Genomic DNA, 14,567 nt, shown 5'->3' on the forward strand with positions numbered 1-14,567 from the left:
TGGGGGCTCTGAGTCAGAAAGCCCCAGCATTAGCTCATAGTTGGCTCCACAGTCCCCCTCCACCATCGACTCTCCCACCCACAAGAGAAAGGGCCCTACGGACAATTTTCCCATGAGTGTGTAAATTTCTATGACTAAGAAGATATCACACTGGTCAATGGCTCTTGCAGAATTATGTTCCCAAGAGGCAGGCGCAATAATAGTGGCCTAATTTTGTTCTGCTCTGCTCTGAAGTCTAACTCAGGAGGTGGGGTGTTTGGGGGAGATGGCAGGGGGGCCCTGACAGTCTCTGCCTACTCTGGGTTCTGGGCAGTCTGGGTGCCTGGCAGGAGTCTCAGAAGAGCCCTGAGCAGCCAAAAGCTTTATGAAGACAAGATGCAGATCTGATTTAGAATCAAACATGCATTCAGTCACACCATGCTCAGAACCCAGGCTCTGGGTGCATCTGAGCACCTCTCCCCTCATGGGCCAACAGAATACCTTCAGGGGGCTCCTTATTCCCCACCCTGCCCCTTGAGTCCCACGCAGAATGAGCCAAAAACCCTTTCTAAGGTATTTCTTTTAAAATGTGAGAAAGGGCCCCTCTGCACCAGGCATGGGGAGGCGAGACCAGCAGGCCTACCCCTGTTGCAGGAGTAGGCCTGCGAGTGGCCCTTCTCTGAGGGTCCCGGAGACCTTCCTCCCGGATAGACATACCTGGGAAGCGTGAGCTTCCTCAACACAGGAATACCCCTTCCGACTAAGGGGCTCCAGCTTTGTCTTGAAATGCAGTTGTCCCCAAACATCATACTTCAGCCTTTTTAAAATAGAGTTTTTGTTGCATATCTCACACCAGGTCACAACACACAGCAGGGGGCTCACTCTCGGGAGCACCAAATGCAGGGAAACACAGAAAATATCTCTTTCCCCTCCTGGTGAGGAATCCAGGTGACAGTTTCTCCCACTGGCTCCTGTGGCTCCCATAGCTGAAGGAGCCTGTCCTCGTCCTCACTCCTTGTGGATTTCCTCTTGTCTCCCCACTGGCATTCTTTAGGATTTTCTTCTGTCCTTGATGCTCTGTAGGTCAACTCTGACACTATTTTATGTCTACGTTTATTCTGCTATTTTATTCTGCTCAGGACAGGTTTGCGCTTTTGAGCGGTGGGTGGGCTCTTCCTGGTGGGGGCTCTGAGTCAGAAAGCCCCAGCATTAGCTCATAGTTGGCTCCACAGTCCCCCTCCACCATCGACTCTCCCACCCACAAGAGAAAGGGCCCTACGGACAATTTTCCCATGAGTGTGTAATTTCGATGACTAAGAAGATTGCCACCTCCGAATAATGGCTCTTGCAGAATTATGTTCCAAGAAGCAGGCGCAGTAATTGTGGTGAGTTAGTTCCACAGGTGCCCAGCCATCTTCTCTGAATAATGCGTCTGCGCCCTCCTCCCAGTGCTCAGAGCCCACTGCATCCTCCTCTGCATCATGCGCTGAGGGACTCCTTAAGCCCCTCTTCCAATTTGTTGATTCTCTCTTCAACTATACCAGACTGGAGTTGATTCTGACTTTTGTGAGTTTTTTTTTCAAAGGATGATTTTTCACACCAAGAGTTGTAATTTTCGAAAAATAGACACTTTGCTCATTTACTTCTTAAACAGAAGCCAAATTTATTTCACGGTATTTTTATCTATGCCTTATTGAGGATCCTAAATACATCGAACATATCGTGGGCATGCTTGTTAAGTCATAATATTTTTATTTCACCTGAAATGAATCCATCGGGCCACCTTCCCATTGTTAATTTTCTAGGTCATGTTTCCTAGCGTGGGTTAGCCAAGTGAACTTGGAAATTCTGGTGTGTCCGCCCATCAGGAGCAGAGGGTTTCTTTCTGTCATTGTCATTGTCATTTATCCTGGGCTGCCCCACCACCACTTGTCTACCAGATTTCAATTGCCTCCCCCAACCCAGGACTGACAGCTGCTGGGCACATCCTCTGTTCTGAGGTGACTAAGGGGCACTGTGGGTCAACTGAGCAGGGCTCTAGGGGGCCGCTGAGCTTAAGTGACCCTGACAAGGTCATCATGGCCCTTTCCAGCCTCTTTTAGGCCCTTGCCTGGGAGCCTCCAGGAGCACTTAGGCTTCCCGCTAAACCCCTATCCCCTGAGTAGTGGGGCCCCACCTATACCCCCTTTCTTCTTTCCCTCTTGTCAGTGGAGGTGTTTATTTTCTCTTGAGCATCACCATTTTTATGAACTATTTCAAACATAGAAAAGTACAAAAACTCTATAACAAATACACATGTGCCCATCACCTTGAACTACAAATGTTAATGTTTTCCTGTCTTTGCCTCAGCTCTTTCTCTACAAAACCCCATGCACAAAGCTAAAGTCTTTCCTTCCACCCACTCTCCCCATATTGTCCCGATTCACACTCCGTCTCCCAATGTCTGCTTCTCTCTCTTTCTCTCCCTCCACACACACGTGCACGCGCGTGTACACGCATTTTCTCCTGGCCTGTGGCATGGGCTATAATTAGCTGTGATTATTCAGTCCATTTTGTGTTCCCTATTTACTACGTGTGTGGAGTTCCTCTTTGTCAGTTCTTGCACTGTGCCTTCTGCCTGGGACTCGAGATATATTGTCATTGCTGTGGAGGTGATGGACCCCACCACAGAGCCCATGTCAGAAGGGTGTTCCTCAAAGCTGCAATTACAGCACATCATGCAGCAGGTGGGCTGGCTGGCAGCTGTGGGGAGCAGGGAAACCAACTCCTCCTGGCCATATGGCCAGCGCCCTGCCTCTTACCAGGGGACGGTGTTCCCGGGAGCCAGGTGGACACTGGCAATGCCTCTGCAGCCTGAGGTCTGGCACTTCGGCCACGTAGAAGGCCTGGCACCCTCCTGATGGTTCCAGGAGGTCAACCAGAGTCTGGTTTTGGGGTCACCCAGGAGAGCAGGGCTTGGTGGGCATTGCTGCTCTTCCAGCTGGCATCAACTGGTTGTGAGGGGCCCAGTCTCAGCCTCCTAATCACTCTCCCTGTCCCTTTCCACCTGTCCTGAGGTTCCTTGGGGAGGTGACCCCTGCTGTCCTCAGTCCCTTACCTGTGAGGTCGGGGTAGTGATGTCACAGTGAGATGGTGTTGGCCTCAGACTCAAGGACGCCCCTCACACTCACAACCAACTGATGCCAGCTAGAAATGCAATAACGCCCACTGAGCCCTGCTCTCCTGGGCAACCCCAAAGCCGAACTCTGGGTGACCTCCCGAAACCATCAGGAGGGTGCCAGGCCTTCCACGTGGCCAAGGAGCCAGATCTCAGGCTGCAGAGGTTTTGCCAGTGGCCACCTGGCTCCCGGTAACGCCGTTCCCTGGTGAGAGGCATCTGTGTCACCCTGACAGAGCCTTGGCCATGTGACCAAGAGGAGTTGGTTTCCCTGCCCCCCACAGCTGCCAGCCAGCCCACCTGCTGCTGCATGTGGGCCAAGGAAATGACCTGGGAAACAGCTGCATGATGTGCTGTCATTGCAGCTTTGAGGGACACATTACTGGCCTGGGCTCTGGGGCGGGGTCCATCACCTCCACAGCAATGACAGCATTTCTTAATCCTGGGGCAGTAGCGGGTGTAGGGATGGTCAGGTGTCTGGAAGCCACCGTGGTATCAACAGACGTCTCGATGTCTCGACTCACAGCAGCTGTCCCTCTGTTCCTTCCTTTCTGGGCTTGTTTTCCAAACAATTTGTCTAATGTGATTTCTAGCCTAGTCGAACATGAGTGATCATGTTTACCCTGCGACGTGGGGTAATCCTGTGCCTCCTGGGGCAGGCGGGGCCCAAGGGAGGAAGTGCCAGGCCATGCGATTAATCGCCCGCATCCTCCCTTCTCCTCTTGCAGAGAGGACAGGCCCTGCCCTGAGATGGAGACTCTGTTCTCCACTTCCACATCAGTGGGCTGGAACACCTCCTTGGTGGCCGCCGGTGCAGGCGGCGAGAACGGGACGATGGCAGGGCCGGTGCCCTCCCCAGGGGCCCGAGCCGTCGTGGTGCCAGTGCTCTACCTGCTGGTGTGCTCGGTGGGGCTGGGCGGCAACACGCTGGTCATCTACGTGGTGCTGCGCCACGCCAAGATGAAGACGGTCACCAACATCTACATCCTCAACCTGGCCGTGGCCGACGTGCTCCTCATGCTGGGGCTGCCCTTCCTGGCCACTCAGAACGCTGTCTCCTACTGGCCCTTTGGCCCTGTGCTGTGTCGCCTGGTTATGACATTGGACGGCATCAACCAGTTCACCAGCATCTTCTGCCTGACGGTCATGAGCGTGGACCGCTACCTGGCTGTTGTCCACCCCATCCGCTCCTCGCGGTGGCGTCGCCCACGGGTGGCCAAGCTGGCCAGTGCTGCGGTCTGGGCCTTCTCGCTGCTCATGTCTCTGCCACTGGTGGTCTTCGCAGACATCCAGGAGGGCTGGGACACCTGCAACCTCAGCTGGCCAGAGCCCGTGGGCCTATGGGGCGCCATCTTCATCATCTACACGTCTGTGCTGGGCTTCTTTGGGCCGCTGCTGGTCATCTGTCTGTGCTACCTGCTCATTGTGGTGAAGGTGAAGGCGTCAGGTGTGCGCGTGGGCTCCACGCGGCGGCGCTCGGAGCGCAAGGTGACGCGCATGGTGGTCGTGGTGGTGCTGGTGTTCGTGGGCTGCTGGCTGCCCTTCTTCATCATCAACATCGTCAACCTGGCTGTCGTCCTGCCAGAGGAGCCTGCCGCCGCCGGTGCCTACTTCTTCGTGGTCATCCTGTCCTATGCCAACAGCTGTGCCAACCCTGTGCTCTACGGCTTCCTCTCTGACAACTTCCGCCAGAGCTTCCGGAAGGTTCTGTGCTTCCGCAAGGGCTATGGCACCGAGGATGTGGATGCCACGGAGCCACGGCTTGACAAGAGCAGCCGACCGCAGCAGGCCACACTGGCTGCACGCAGCTCTGAGGTCAACGGGCTCATGCAGACCAGCAGGTTGTGAGAGTCACAGGTGGGCAGCACCTGGTGGGCCCTGCCCCTGCCTGGTCTAAATTTCCTGCCGGCCCAAGCCCTCCCCCAAGACATGGGGGCCTACTGAAGTGCCCCCCAGCAGCCTGGATGCTTTCCATGGTGTGAGGACAGCTTGTGCCAGCCTCCCAGGCCAGGGGAGTTAGTGTGAGCTGGTGACCACCACCAGCCCAGCCTCCACCCTCTCATCACCTGTGCTCCTCCTCAGGTCAGCCCCGTGTCACCTGGTCAGCATCGATTCACCTGGTCAGCGCCAAGTGCTACTCTGTGAAATTAAAGACAATGTGCTACACTCTGGCCTGGGTCTCCACACTCCCTCTACCTTTTGGGATCTAGGAGTTATTGACTTTGGAGGTGGCAGGTGTGAGGGACAAAGCTGCAAATGCCCCCAGGGCAGCTAGGTCGATGGATGGCAGAGGAGACTCCAGCTGCCTGCCCACCCCCTGCTGTTGCATCTCCCTTCCTGTTGGCCCCTGTCCCCTGGTGGGGGGAACAAGGAATGGAGACCAGTGATTTCACAGTGGGAGTGGGTGCGGAAGGCAACGAGCACAGAGAGAGAGAGCGAGCGAGAGGCTGAGGTTTGGGGTGGAGAGTCGGCTCCCAGGCTTCTGAGTAGGTAGAGGGCCACAGGTGTCCAAAGGGGCCCAGTGCAGGGGGCCTGGGGCACCGGGAGTGATTGTCTTAGGGAGGGGGCAGGTGAGTACATGGGAACCTACAGCCATCTCTTCTGCTTTCAGCAGGGGCTCTGGCCTGGAGAGGGAGGGGTTCAGAAGCAGAAGAGGAGAAATAGTCAGACAGCAGTTGGGGGAGTGGCCTCTCAGTACAAATAGCAGCCGCTTGGAAAGGCTGTGTGGGTGGATGTAAATGCCAGCAAATGCCAGGCCCATGAGGAATTCTTCGTTCCCCAGACTAGAGTGGTTCCATCCACCCCCTAGAAATGCCGGCAACTTCTGCAGCCCCAGACCCACAATGGGGTCCCAGAGAAGATGCCTACTCAAGCCTTGCTGGGGTTCTGGGTGCCATGGGCCTCTATTCGAGGCTGGACCAGAGCGCAGGGACTCGCTCGACCTGCAGGCATCCTGTCTGGGACAGCCCTGACCAGGGCCACCTTGTTGGAGCTTCCTTCCTCTGTCAGCCCAGAGCTGGACCCCAGCCCTCAGAAGGGCACAGGGAGCAGGGGGAGCCATGCTGGGCAGCGGAAAGGATGCTCAGCGCTGCCTGGGCCTTGGCACCCACCCCGGACAGAGGCCAAGCCCTGGAAACCCAAAGACATAATGAGGGCGCTAGTGTTTGACAACAGCTCTCCTGAATAAATTAGAGAATAAATGTTTGACTCTTTCCCAAAGCAAATATTGTCCCTGGAGCCGATCGAAGTTGGTGCAAATCAGAGTGGATAGGAGGCAGCGGGATGTGGGTGGGCAAACACCCAGCTGGAAGTGGTCAGCAGGCACTTAGATGATAACTCAGTGCAAGGTGCAAACAATCGGAATTAAAAGAATTGATGGGCATTTGCCTTGGGGCTGGGTGTGGGTGGCCGCCTCACTTCTGGGAGGGTTGGGATCAGGATTTGGCCTCAAGGATACAGGGGTCACCTCCTTCAATGGCTGGTGGGTGCAGACAGTGGGAGGCTGCTTTGGGGCTGTCTCTGGGTGTGTGGGAACCCGGCTGCCTCCAGGGCCCCAGGCTGAGTCTCTGCTACTCCTGGTCTCAGTTCCAGGGGGTGGAGGTGGCTCCTCTATGTGGGGCACACAGAGCCCGGCATTGGAGCTGCTGGCCAAACCCACCGCCACCCTGCCCTAGGGACTAGCATCTGGGGAGGATGCCCCAGGAGAAACTGAAGCCCATCCAACTTGTTGCCCCCACCCCATAGTCAGGACTCCCCTGGATCTGAATGCAAAGTATGTCCCCTCAGAATGGCTTTGGGAGCAAGCAGATGGCTCAGAAATCTCTGCCTGGATCAATTTCTCCAATTGATTTAACAGTGGTGCCAGCTGAGAGAGTATATTGTGGGGAGTACAGACACCAGCGGTGCCCTAATCTGTTCCTGACAGAGAGGGGTGTGCGTGTGTGCATATGCATGTGTAAGAGTGTGTGCGAGTGTGTATGTGTAGGGCACCTGGATCCAGTACTGATGGATCCAGTAGGTAGAGGAGCCTATGGAATGTTCCAGGGGACTCTGACCAGCCCCACCCCAGGCTGGCCTGGAGCTGGGAAGAAGCTTGGCTAGTGTGAACAATCCCTGACCCTCCAGGAGAGTGTTGGCCACCGAGCAGGAGGGAACAATGACCCACCCTCAGGGCCTAGGGGCAGAGCAGGAGTGACCCAGGAGGAACATGCGTCCTGGGAGCCAGTGGACCTGGCAAGGTAGGCCAAGGGAGGTAGCCCAGCCTAGCCGCTGCTCTCCTGCACCCAACACAGGGTAGGGACAGCTGTGGGGACCACAGAGCCACTGCACTGCTTGCAGGTCCTGGTCCCAGCCCCGAGTGGGGAAGGGATAGCACAGAACTCATACCCTCTAGGAGTGGTGACCTGTTTTATGAGCTCTCTCTCCACATCGATGGGTTTTATTGGCTGGCAGGCTCCAGTGGCTTCCACAGTGACCTTGCTCAGGAAATCCGGCCCCTGGGGACAAGATGAGGCTGCCTCTGGGATGGGGCACATAGACAGAAGGGGTCTGTTTGTCTGGCAGGGCAGGGGCCTGTGGTGTGACTGTAGTGCAGCCCCCACAGGCAGAGCAGTTGCTGCATCCCCAGCATGAAGGAAACTGAGGCCGGCCCGCCCTGGGGCTGAGCAAGGCTATGCTCCCAGCCCAACCCCCATCAGCAGGAGATAAGCTGGGATGCCCTGGGTAGCGTCCTGAGGAGGGGTCAGGAAGGCTCGCCGCTCCCCCACCCCACCGCATCAGCTATCCTGGGGCTAGATGGATGGACACCTGGTAGACACAAGGAAGGACTTCCCACAGGAACCTGAGGCCTGAACAGAGATGTCCTTTGGGGGCGACAGGGAGACTGAATGATGGGAAGATTAGGATCTTTGCTGGTGACTTATCAGCCCCTGCAGAACCTTCCAGAACTCTGCAGAATGCTGAATCTTAGGGCTGGGTGGAGATGAGGGCCTGGAGAGACCCTCATCTCATTCATGATCCCTCTTCCACCGTGGCTGGCTGGGGTCCCCAAGCCTCACTCTGCTGCTTCCCCTCTGTTGAGGCCAAGGTTACTGACCTGTCCTGTATAGATTAGCTGATGCCATCCTGTCTCCTGAGGGCTGGTCTGGCTACCACAACCCAGAAGGGTGTTGAATAAATAACTGAGCGTCATTGAGGGATGGGGGCTCTGCCCAGGTGGGGCCTTACCTTGAAGGTCCTAAGGCGCCTGAGGGGCATCGTCCTCCCTGCTCATCCCTGTCCTGGGGCTCTCAGCCCCCTCCAGGCCCCTTGCTCCTCCCTGTGCAAGGCCCACCTTCTCTGTCCTGAAGATGGCATTGCAGCTATGCATTTGCCAGATTTGCGCCAATGGGGTGGGGTACGGGGGCACCATCTGGTCTGGGCACCTGGGTATGTCCCACTGTTGAGCCACTGGGCGGGGGTCAGGTGCTCTGCCTGAGCAAACCTCCCTCCCCTGGCCCCTGCTTCAGGAAAGGGCAATGAGGCCCTGTCTCTGAGGAGCTCTTCCCTGAAGTTTGCACACACAGGCAAGGGCTAGGGGAGCGGTATGGAGTGATTGTTAGTGGGGTCAGGGTTTCTTCGGGGATGATGAGACTGTTCTAGAAAAGGTGGTGATTGCACAACATTGTGAAAGTGCTAAATGTCACTGAACTGTTCTCTTTAAAATGATAAATTTTATGTTATATGAATCTCACCTAAGTTTTAAAAATGGATGTTTTATTGGGATTCCACTAAACAGATCAACTAATATGGATAAACTGACTCCCTGACTGGATCCCATCTCTCAGGCGAAGGTCCTTGTATTCAGTGATTTTCCAGCTTTCTTCTCATGACCCACGTGTGTTCGTCCCTGATTACAGCCGAGTCACACAGCGGGGGCTTCCCCTTCGCTACTCTGATTGGGATCAATTCCCTTCTTCTAAGTGGGCAGGGCGGCAGTGGGCCTCATTAATTTTTGTGTCTTCAGCCTCTTACCGAGGGTGACCTTTATCGCTTTGCAGAGAGGGTGACTGCCTCATCCTGTTCCCCACCCTGCCTCCACCCCCCAGTTCTTAGTCATTTTTAAAAATAAATAAGCCTGAAGGGTGTGTGGGAGAATGCCTTCTTGTCCTGGACCTACCAGCAGTGTCCCCTGGCATGTCCCCCAGCTTGCACTGAGGCTCTCAGTGGGGGTCTTAGCCACACTCAGAGCATGTCCCATCAGCCCCTGGTTCTCTGAGGATGTAGTGGCCTTTGTACTGGAGGTTGTCAGACACCCTTCTTGGCCTGACCTGCTCTGCCTTCCTGGGTCAGCAGCTGGGGCCGGGCCTTTCCCTCAAGGCTTGGCCTGGTTGCCTTCGTATCTCCCTGTCCAAGCCAAGTGGATGGCCGGATTCATGCCTTGAGGTTAAAAGAGGTGAAGTGGGTGCCAGATCTGCAGACTATCCCCGCTTAGGGCAGCTGCCACTCCCCACCTGCGTTCTAGGCCTCACCACTGCTGCTCTGGGGGCCCTGACAGAGGCCCTTAGCACCCAGCAGGCTGGAAAGAATGCAAGCTTGGTTTGAAGCTGGCAGACAGAGGTTTCCCTCCTGCCCCCTCCTGGCCAGGCTGGCCAGAAGCACACAGGGAGCCTGGGGGTCTTGGTCAGGGTAGAAAGGGAGTCCAGGACCTGGGGAGACAGAGGGTGGCTGGGGTCCTTCCAATCACCCCACAGACCCCCATTTCTGTTCAGTCATCTTTGTCTCTACTGCAGAACCCTCTCTACCACCTCGGCCCCTTTTAGCACTTGCACTTGATGCATCTGCAGGTTGCCAAGCACCCGGGGCATGTCTGGCTCTCCCAGCTATAAAAAGACACAGGCCAAAGGGCCAAAGTTCAGCTTGAGGCTCCACCCAACTCAGTGTCCTGGGGCCCCTCCCAGCCCCACTCCTGTATCTGGTGTATCCTGTATGTGGCTTTTCCAGCCCAGGACATCCTATCCCGAGTCCTTGGCCATAACAACACTCCCCCCTCCTCCCCGCCAGAGTCCTGCTGCTGCCTGCCATGTACCATAGTGGGGTCTTGTCCAGCCTTCGCATTCCTGATTCGTCCCCTCCCCCAGCACAAGGATGAGGGGGTGAAATGGATGAGGAGGTTTCCATCCCCTTTCCACCACCCCCATCAGCTGACTGTCTGAGGAAGGATCCTCAGCCCCAGAGTCAGGCAAATGTGGAGCTCATCTAACGATGGGCTGGGGTTCCGGTGGGAGGGGCGGAAGGAGAGGAAGACCAGCCAGGTCTGAGTGCTCTGTGGGCCCTGGGCCCCAAAGGTGAATGAGGACTGAAGGAGGCTTATGCCTGTCTAGCACCCATGAGGCCCCTGGTGGGCAGCCTGCTCCTCAGGAGAGAGGGGCCTGGGGCTGCCAGCAGCCACTAACTACCACCTCTCAAGCCCAAGTTGGTGGCCTATGGCCTCTCCCTCTATGAGGCCTCCTACATCTTTTGCTCAGCTGGCCAGCCTGCAGCTTCACATGGCTCAGGACCTCAGCCAGCTTGCCAGGCTCTAGTGATTCCAGACTCTGCTCCTGCCAGGGCCCGGATGCCTCATTGCCCCAGAATCCTTGCTCAGGAGAGAGCAGCCATGGAAGCAGATGCTAGAGGAGGACCCAGGGAAGAGGTGGCAGTGATGGGGCCAGAGGGACTAGGCAGAAGCTTCTGGAGTGGCTGGAAGACATGCGGCAAGAAAGGAAGAGACTCAGAGTGGACTTTAGGGTAGGGCAGCCTGATGGCTCCAACCCATGGGGCGGATCGAGGCCTCTTGTGGAGTGAGCGTGGCCAAGCTCCACTTACGCCCTTGCCTGCAGGACTGGGTATGGCCCACTGACTTCTCCGTCACTGCCAGGCCCCAATTTCAGCCACATCTAAGTGTGAGGTGACACAATGGGGGTGTGGGGCTCCCCTGGGCTCTGATGCACATTAAGATATAGTATTCCTCCACCACCCAGCCCATTCCAGACAGATGAGAGGACACCAAGAGCCCCGGAAAATCAGCCCATCAGAACTGGACTGTGTGTCCATCCCAGGACATGACTCTCATCCCCACCCCATTTGTACCCCTGGAATTTAGCAAATTTTCTGCTAGAATCAGCTCTGAGAGGGACGGCATCTGCATTTGACCCCTGGCCTCCCCTGTATCCAGCCCAACACCCAGTAGGTGCTTTGCAAATAACTCTACAGCCCTTTATTAGCAGGATAATCGCTCAACCAGGAGGAAAACTCCATCACGCGCAGAGGTGCTCCGCCTCCCCCCGCTGCCCCTGCCAGCATGCCCATGCCTATGGTCTTCATCCCAAATTTCTTGTGTGAACATTCGGTCTGTGCCAGTCCCCACCAGGGCAGGCTCCGAGTCCGTCTCGTTCCTGCCACACCTCTGGCACTCAGCTCAGCATCTGCACACAAGTCGGTGCTCAATCACTACATATTGTCAGTACTCAAGCACTGCTGGCATCCATCCTCAGCTGTGAGGGTAAGTTTGGGCTGGGGGTGTCCGGGGAGTGAGTGCCAATGAAGGGTTGGGCGTGACGTGGGGGCTTCTCTGCAGCAGTTAGAGCTCGGTGGTTGGCTTGACCAGGTGGCCACTGAAGGTGATGTAGAGGTCCCCATGTTCTCCATAAATGGCATTATCGCGGTCACGCTGGAACATGCGCACCCAGACAGTGTCACCAGCAGCCAGCGGCAGTAGCAGGCTCTGAGTCTGCATGACGCTGCGCTCACTGGGCTGTGCATACAGCACGGCTGTGGCCTGCTTGTTGCACATGATGTGCAGGTAGGTCTCCTTGTAATTCCAGGTATGCACGGTGAGGCTCAGGAAGTACACACCGGGCACAGCACAGAAGAAGTGGCCAGAGGCCAGGTCGAAGGCGCTATCCAGGTTCACCAACTCCGTGTCGAAGGGCACGGCCTGAAAGGCATCAGCGCTGTGCAGCCCCTCACGCCTGCCCACAGAGAATGCAGCGTAGGCACGATGGCATGGAGCACCTGGTGGCCCCACCTGTCCCTTCTGGCCCTTGCGGCCCTGGAGGCCCCGGAAGCCTGGTGGGCCCTCCTTTCCGCTCCTACCAGAGCGACCTCTGACCCCTGCCTCTCCCTTCTCACCTGCAGGGGAGCAAGCAGAAGCCTCTGGTCAAGGCTTGGGATCCACTTGCTGGCCATGTGGCCTTGCAAGTGACCTCACCTCCCCAAACCTCAGTTTCTTTGTCTGTAAGGCAGGTGCTAACCCACCCCTCACACAGGGCAATGAACCACAACCCAAAGTTGTTCTGGGGCCTGTGCAGATTGTCATGTGGGGACCAGCAGGACAGTGGGAATGACTGGGGTCCAGGCAGTTGCCAAAGGAAAGGTCCGAACTGGGCTTTGAAGGACGAGGGGCCCAGGAAGTTGGTACCCAAATCCAACCTTCATGAGGCTGCTGTCCAGTCCCCCAGGGTGAGGCCTTCTTGAACTCATCCTCTCTTGTCTTCTCCCAAGGGGTACCCAGGCTTCCCTTCCCTACTTTCTGTGGGAGCTGGGCCTGGGAGGGTCACTGCAGAGCAGGTGAGCAGGATTAAAGGGAGTCTCAAGTCCTGCTCTCTTCACTGCCCCGTCTCCAGGCCACTTTGCTTCCTGCTTGAGAGGGTGGCTGGGGGGCAGACGGCCTTGACAAAGCTGTCAGGGGCAAAGAGTCACAACTCTGAGTGTCCCATCCAGGCCCCATGTACCTTCCCAGAGCTATTCTGACTAACTCAAGGCCTTGGGGCTTTGACTTGCTCTCCTGTTCCCTCCTCCCTATTCCCCTCAGTGTGGATGTCCCTATGGGGTGTCCCTGTGGGGACAGGGGACAAGGTGGGACCACACCTCTCCATGACACTCACCTTTGAGGATTGAGATGTCGATGGTGGGCCGAATGCGGGGCAGCTGCACCCACTCCCCATCATTTTCAGGGGCGTATGAACCAGGGGCAGCCGGGGGCCAGGCTGGGTGGCAGCAGTGCACGCATTGCCGCCGCGGCAGCCCCAGGCTGGGCCAGGTTCCCACAGGCAGCACCAAGAGAAGCAGGAGGGCAGAGGCTGCCATCTGGGCCAGAGCCTAGAAGATGGGAAGAGGAGGGGAGGACGTCTGAGCAGGAGATGCCCTTCTGAGCTCCAGACTTCACAGCAGGCATCTCTGCCCCTTTGTCTGGGGAGACGGAAGATGGGACCGTGTGGAATACACAGCTGGGGTCCTTTGAGGTGCTGTAGTGGGCAGGGCCAGAGCCTCATCCGGAACCAGACAGAGTGCCTGGTACACCCCTCTGTGATGTTCAGCCCCTGCCCCTGACGAAGGATCTCCATCCCTGAACCTGGATGTGCCCTTGGAATCCTCCTCAACCACTAATCCAAGGGGCCGCACAGGAGACAATTCACACCTGCCCTCCCAGAGCCTCCAGCAAGAGTGGCTGAGGCAGCCCCGCCCCATCTAGGCTTCTTTTCAGGGGCTGTTCCTTCTGTGGGCTCCTACCCCTCCTGGGGCTTTAGCTCTGGGCTGTAGCAGGCACCCTAACTGCCTATAGTCAGGGATTCTTGGACCCTAAAGCCCTCATGGCTGGGGACCCCACACCTGGCAGATGCAGGGGTAGCTGCCATGGCCAAGGGGACTCTGAATCAACCCTCTAAGTCCCCCGCCCTCCTGTGGCCAGGCAGAACCCTTGGGGAGGGGCAGCTTTGAAGAGTAGTGCCTCGCCCCATAAGGCTGGGCCTGGATCCCAGGTTGGGTGGGGCCTTTGTGAGACAGTTTCTGCCTGCTGCTTAGCTGGGCAGAGGGCGGACACCAGGAGAACTGAGATCCCAGGAGAAGGAGGGAGAGCAACTTAAGAGGCTACCCATGTGAACCCCTCCCACCCCGATGCGGAAAGGATGATCTTCAACCCTCGCTAGTCCTAGGCCTCCTGCCTCCACACCCCCTCCCCCAAAATACCCTGCATGATACTTGGCCTATCTATTCTAGGTGGGGGCACCACTTCCTGGTTCAACCAGAAGCTGCTGGGGGCTCCTGGGTGAGCCCTGCATGCACGTGGGTGTCAGTTTCCCCTGGCGAGTGGTCTTCCCAGAGCTGCATCCAGGAGGCTCAGCCAGGGCTGGTCTCCTGTAAGGGCAAGCATGTGAAGTTGGGGTTCTTACTCTGCCCTGTAGCCCAACTTTGCTGAACAAAGACCCAGGCCCCCTTCTCCAGGGAGCCCTCTGGGACTGCAGCCCAGGGCAAGGTTCTTCTTCTTGCGTGGTGGGTCTGAGACCCACTCCTAGGCTGAGCTTCCCTGGCAGATGGGAACCCTTCTCTCTACCCCACCCCCAAAGTCCAGCAGACCCTGAGTCCCCCTGCCCCCAGCCTCACTGGACCTTGCAAGACCTTCCTGGCCTCCTCC

At 56.9% G+C, this 14,567-nt stretch overlaps 2 protein-coding genes across 2 annotated transcripts; one reads left to right on the forward strand and one right to left on the reverse strand.

The window, feature by feature from the left end:
* Nucleotides 1-3,597: 3,597 nt before the first annotated feature.
* Nucleotides 3,598-4,984, forward strand: SSTR5 (somatostatin receptor 5). Its single transcript, XM_039885600.1, has one exon. The coding sequence runs from the start codon at nucleotides 3,887-3,889 to the stop codon at nucleotides 4,982-4,984; it is 1,098 nt and encodes a 365-aa protein (XP_039741534.1). The 5' UTR covers nucleotides 3,598-3,886.
* A 6,751-nt stretch (nucleotides 4,985-11,735) lies between these two features.
* LOC120620540 (complement C1q tumor necrosis factor-related protein 8-like) lies at nucleotides 11,736-13,243 on the reverse strand. The gene is made up of 2 exons (XM_039885601.1): nucleotides 13,042-13,243; nucleotides 11,736-12,286 (listed from the first exon to the last, which is right to left on the reverse strand). The coding sequence occupies exons 1-2, from the start codon at nucleotides 13,241-13,243 to the stop codon at nucleotides 11,736-11,738; spliced, it is 753 nt and encodes a 250-aa protein (XP_039741535.1).
* Between the last annotated feature and the right edge of the window lie 1,324 nt (nucleotides 13,244-14,567).

The sequence above is a fragment of the Pteropus medius genome, unplaced genomic scaffold (assembly GCF_902729225.1).
Source record: "Pteropus medius unplaced genomic scaffold, Ma_sr-lr_union100, whole genome shotgun sequence".
Classification (NCBI taxonomy): domain Eukaryota; kingdom Metazoa; phylum Chordata; class Mammalia; order Chiroptera; family Pteropodidae; genus Pteropus; species Pteropus medius.

Bases quoted from the DNA above. Each gene is read 5' to 3' on its own strand.
- LOC120620540 (XM_039885601.1), bottom strand. From the start codon at position 13,243: ATGGCAGCCTCTGCCCTCCTGCTTCTCTTGGTGCTGCCTGTGGGAACC. The intron at 12,287-13,041 runs GTGAGTGTCATG...GCTCCCCTGCAG, and splicing joins CGACATCTCAATCCTCAAAG to GTGAGAAGGGAGAGGCAGGG.
- SSTR5 (XM_039885600.1), top strand. From the start codon at position 3,887: ATGGAGACTCTGTTCTCCACTTCCACATCAGTGGGCTGGAACACCTCC.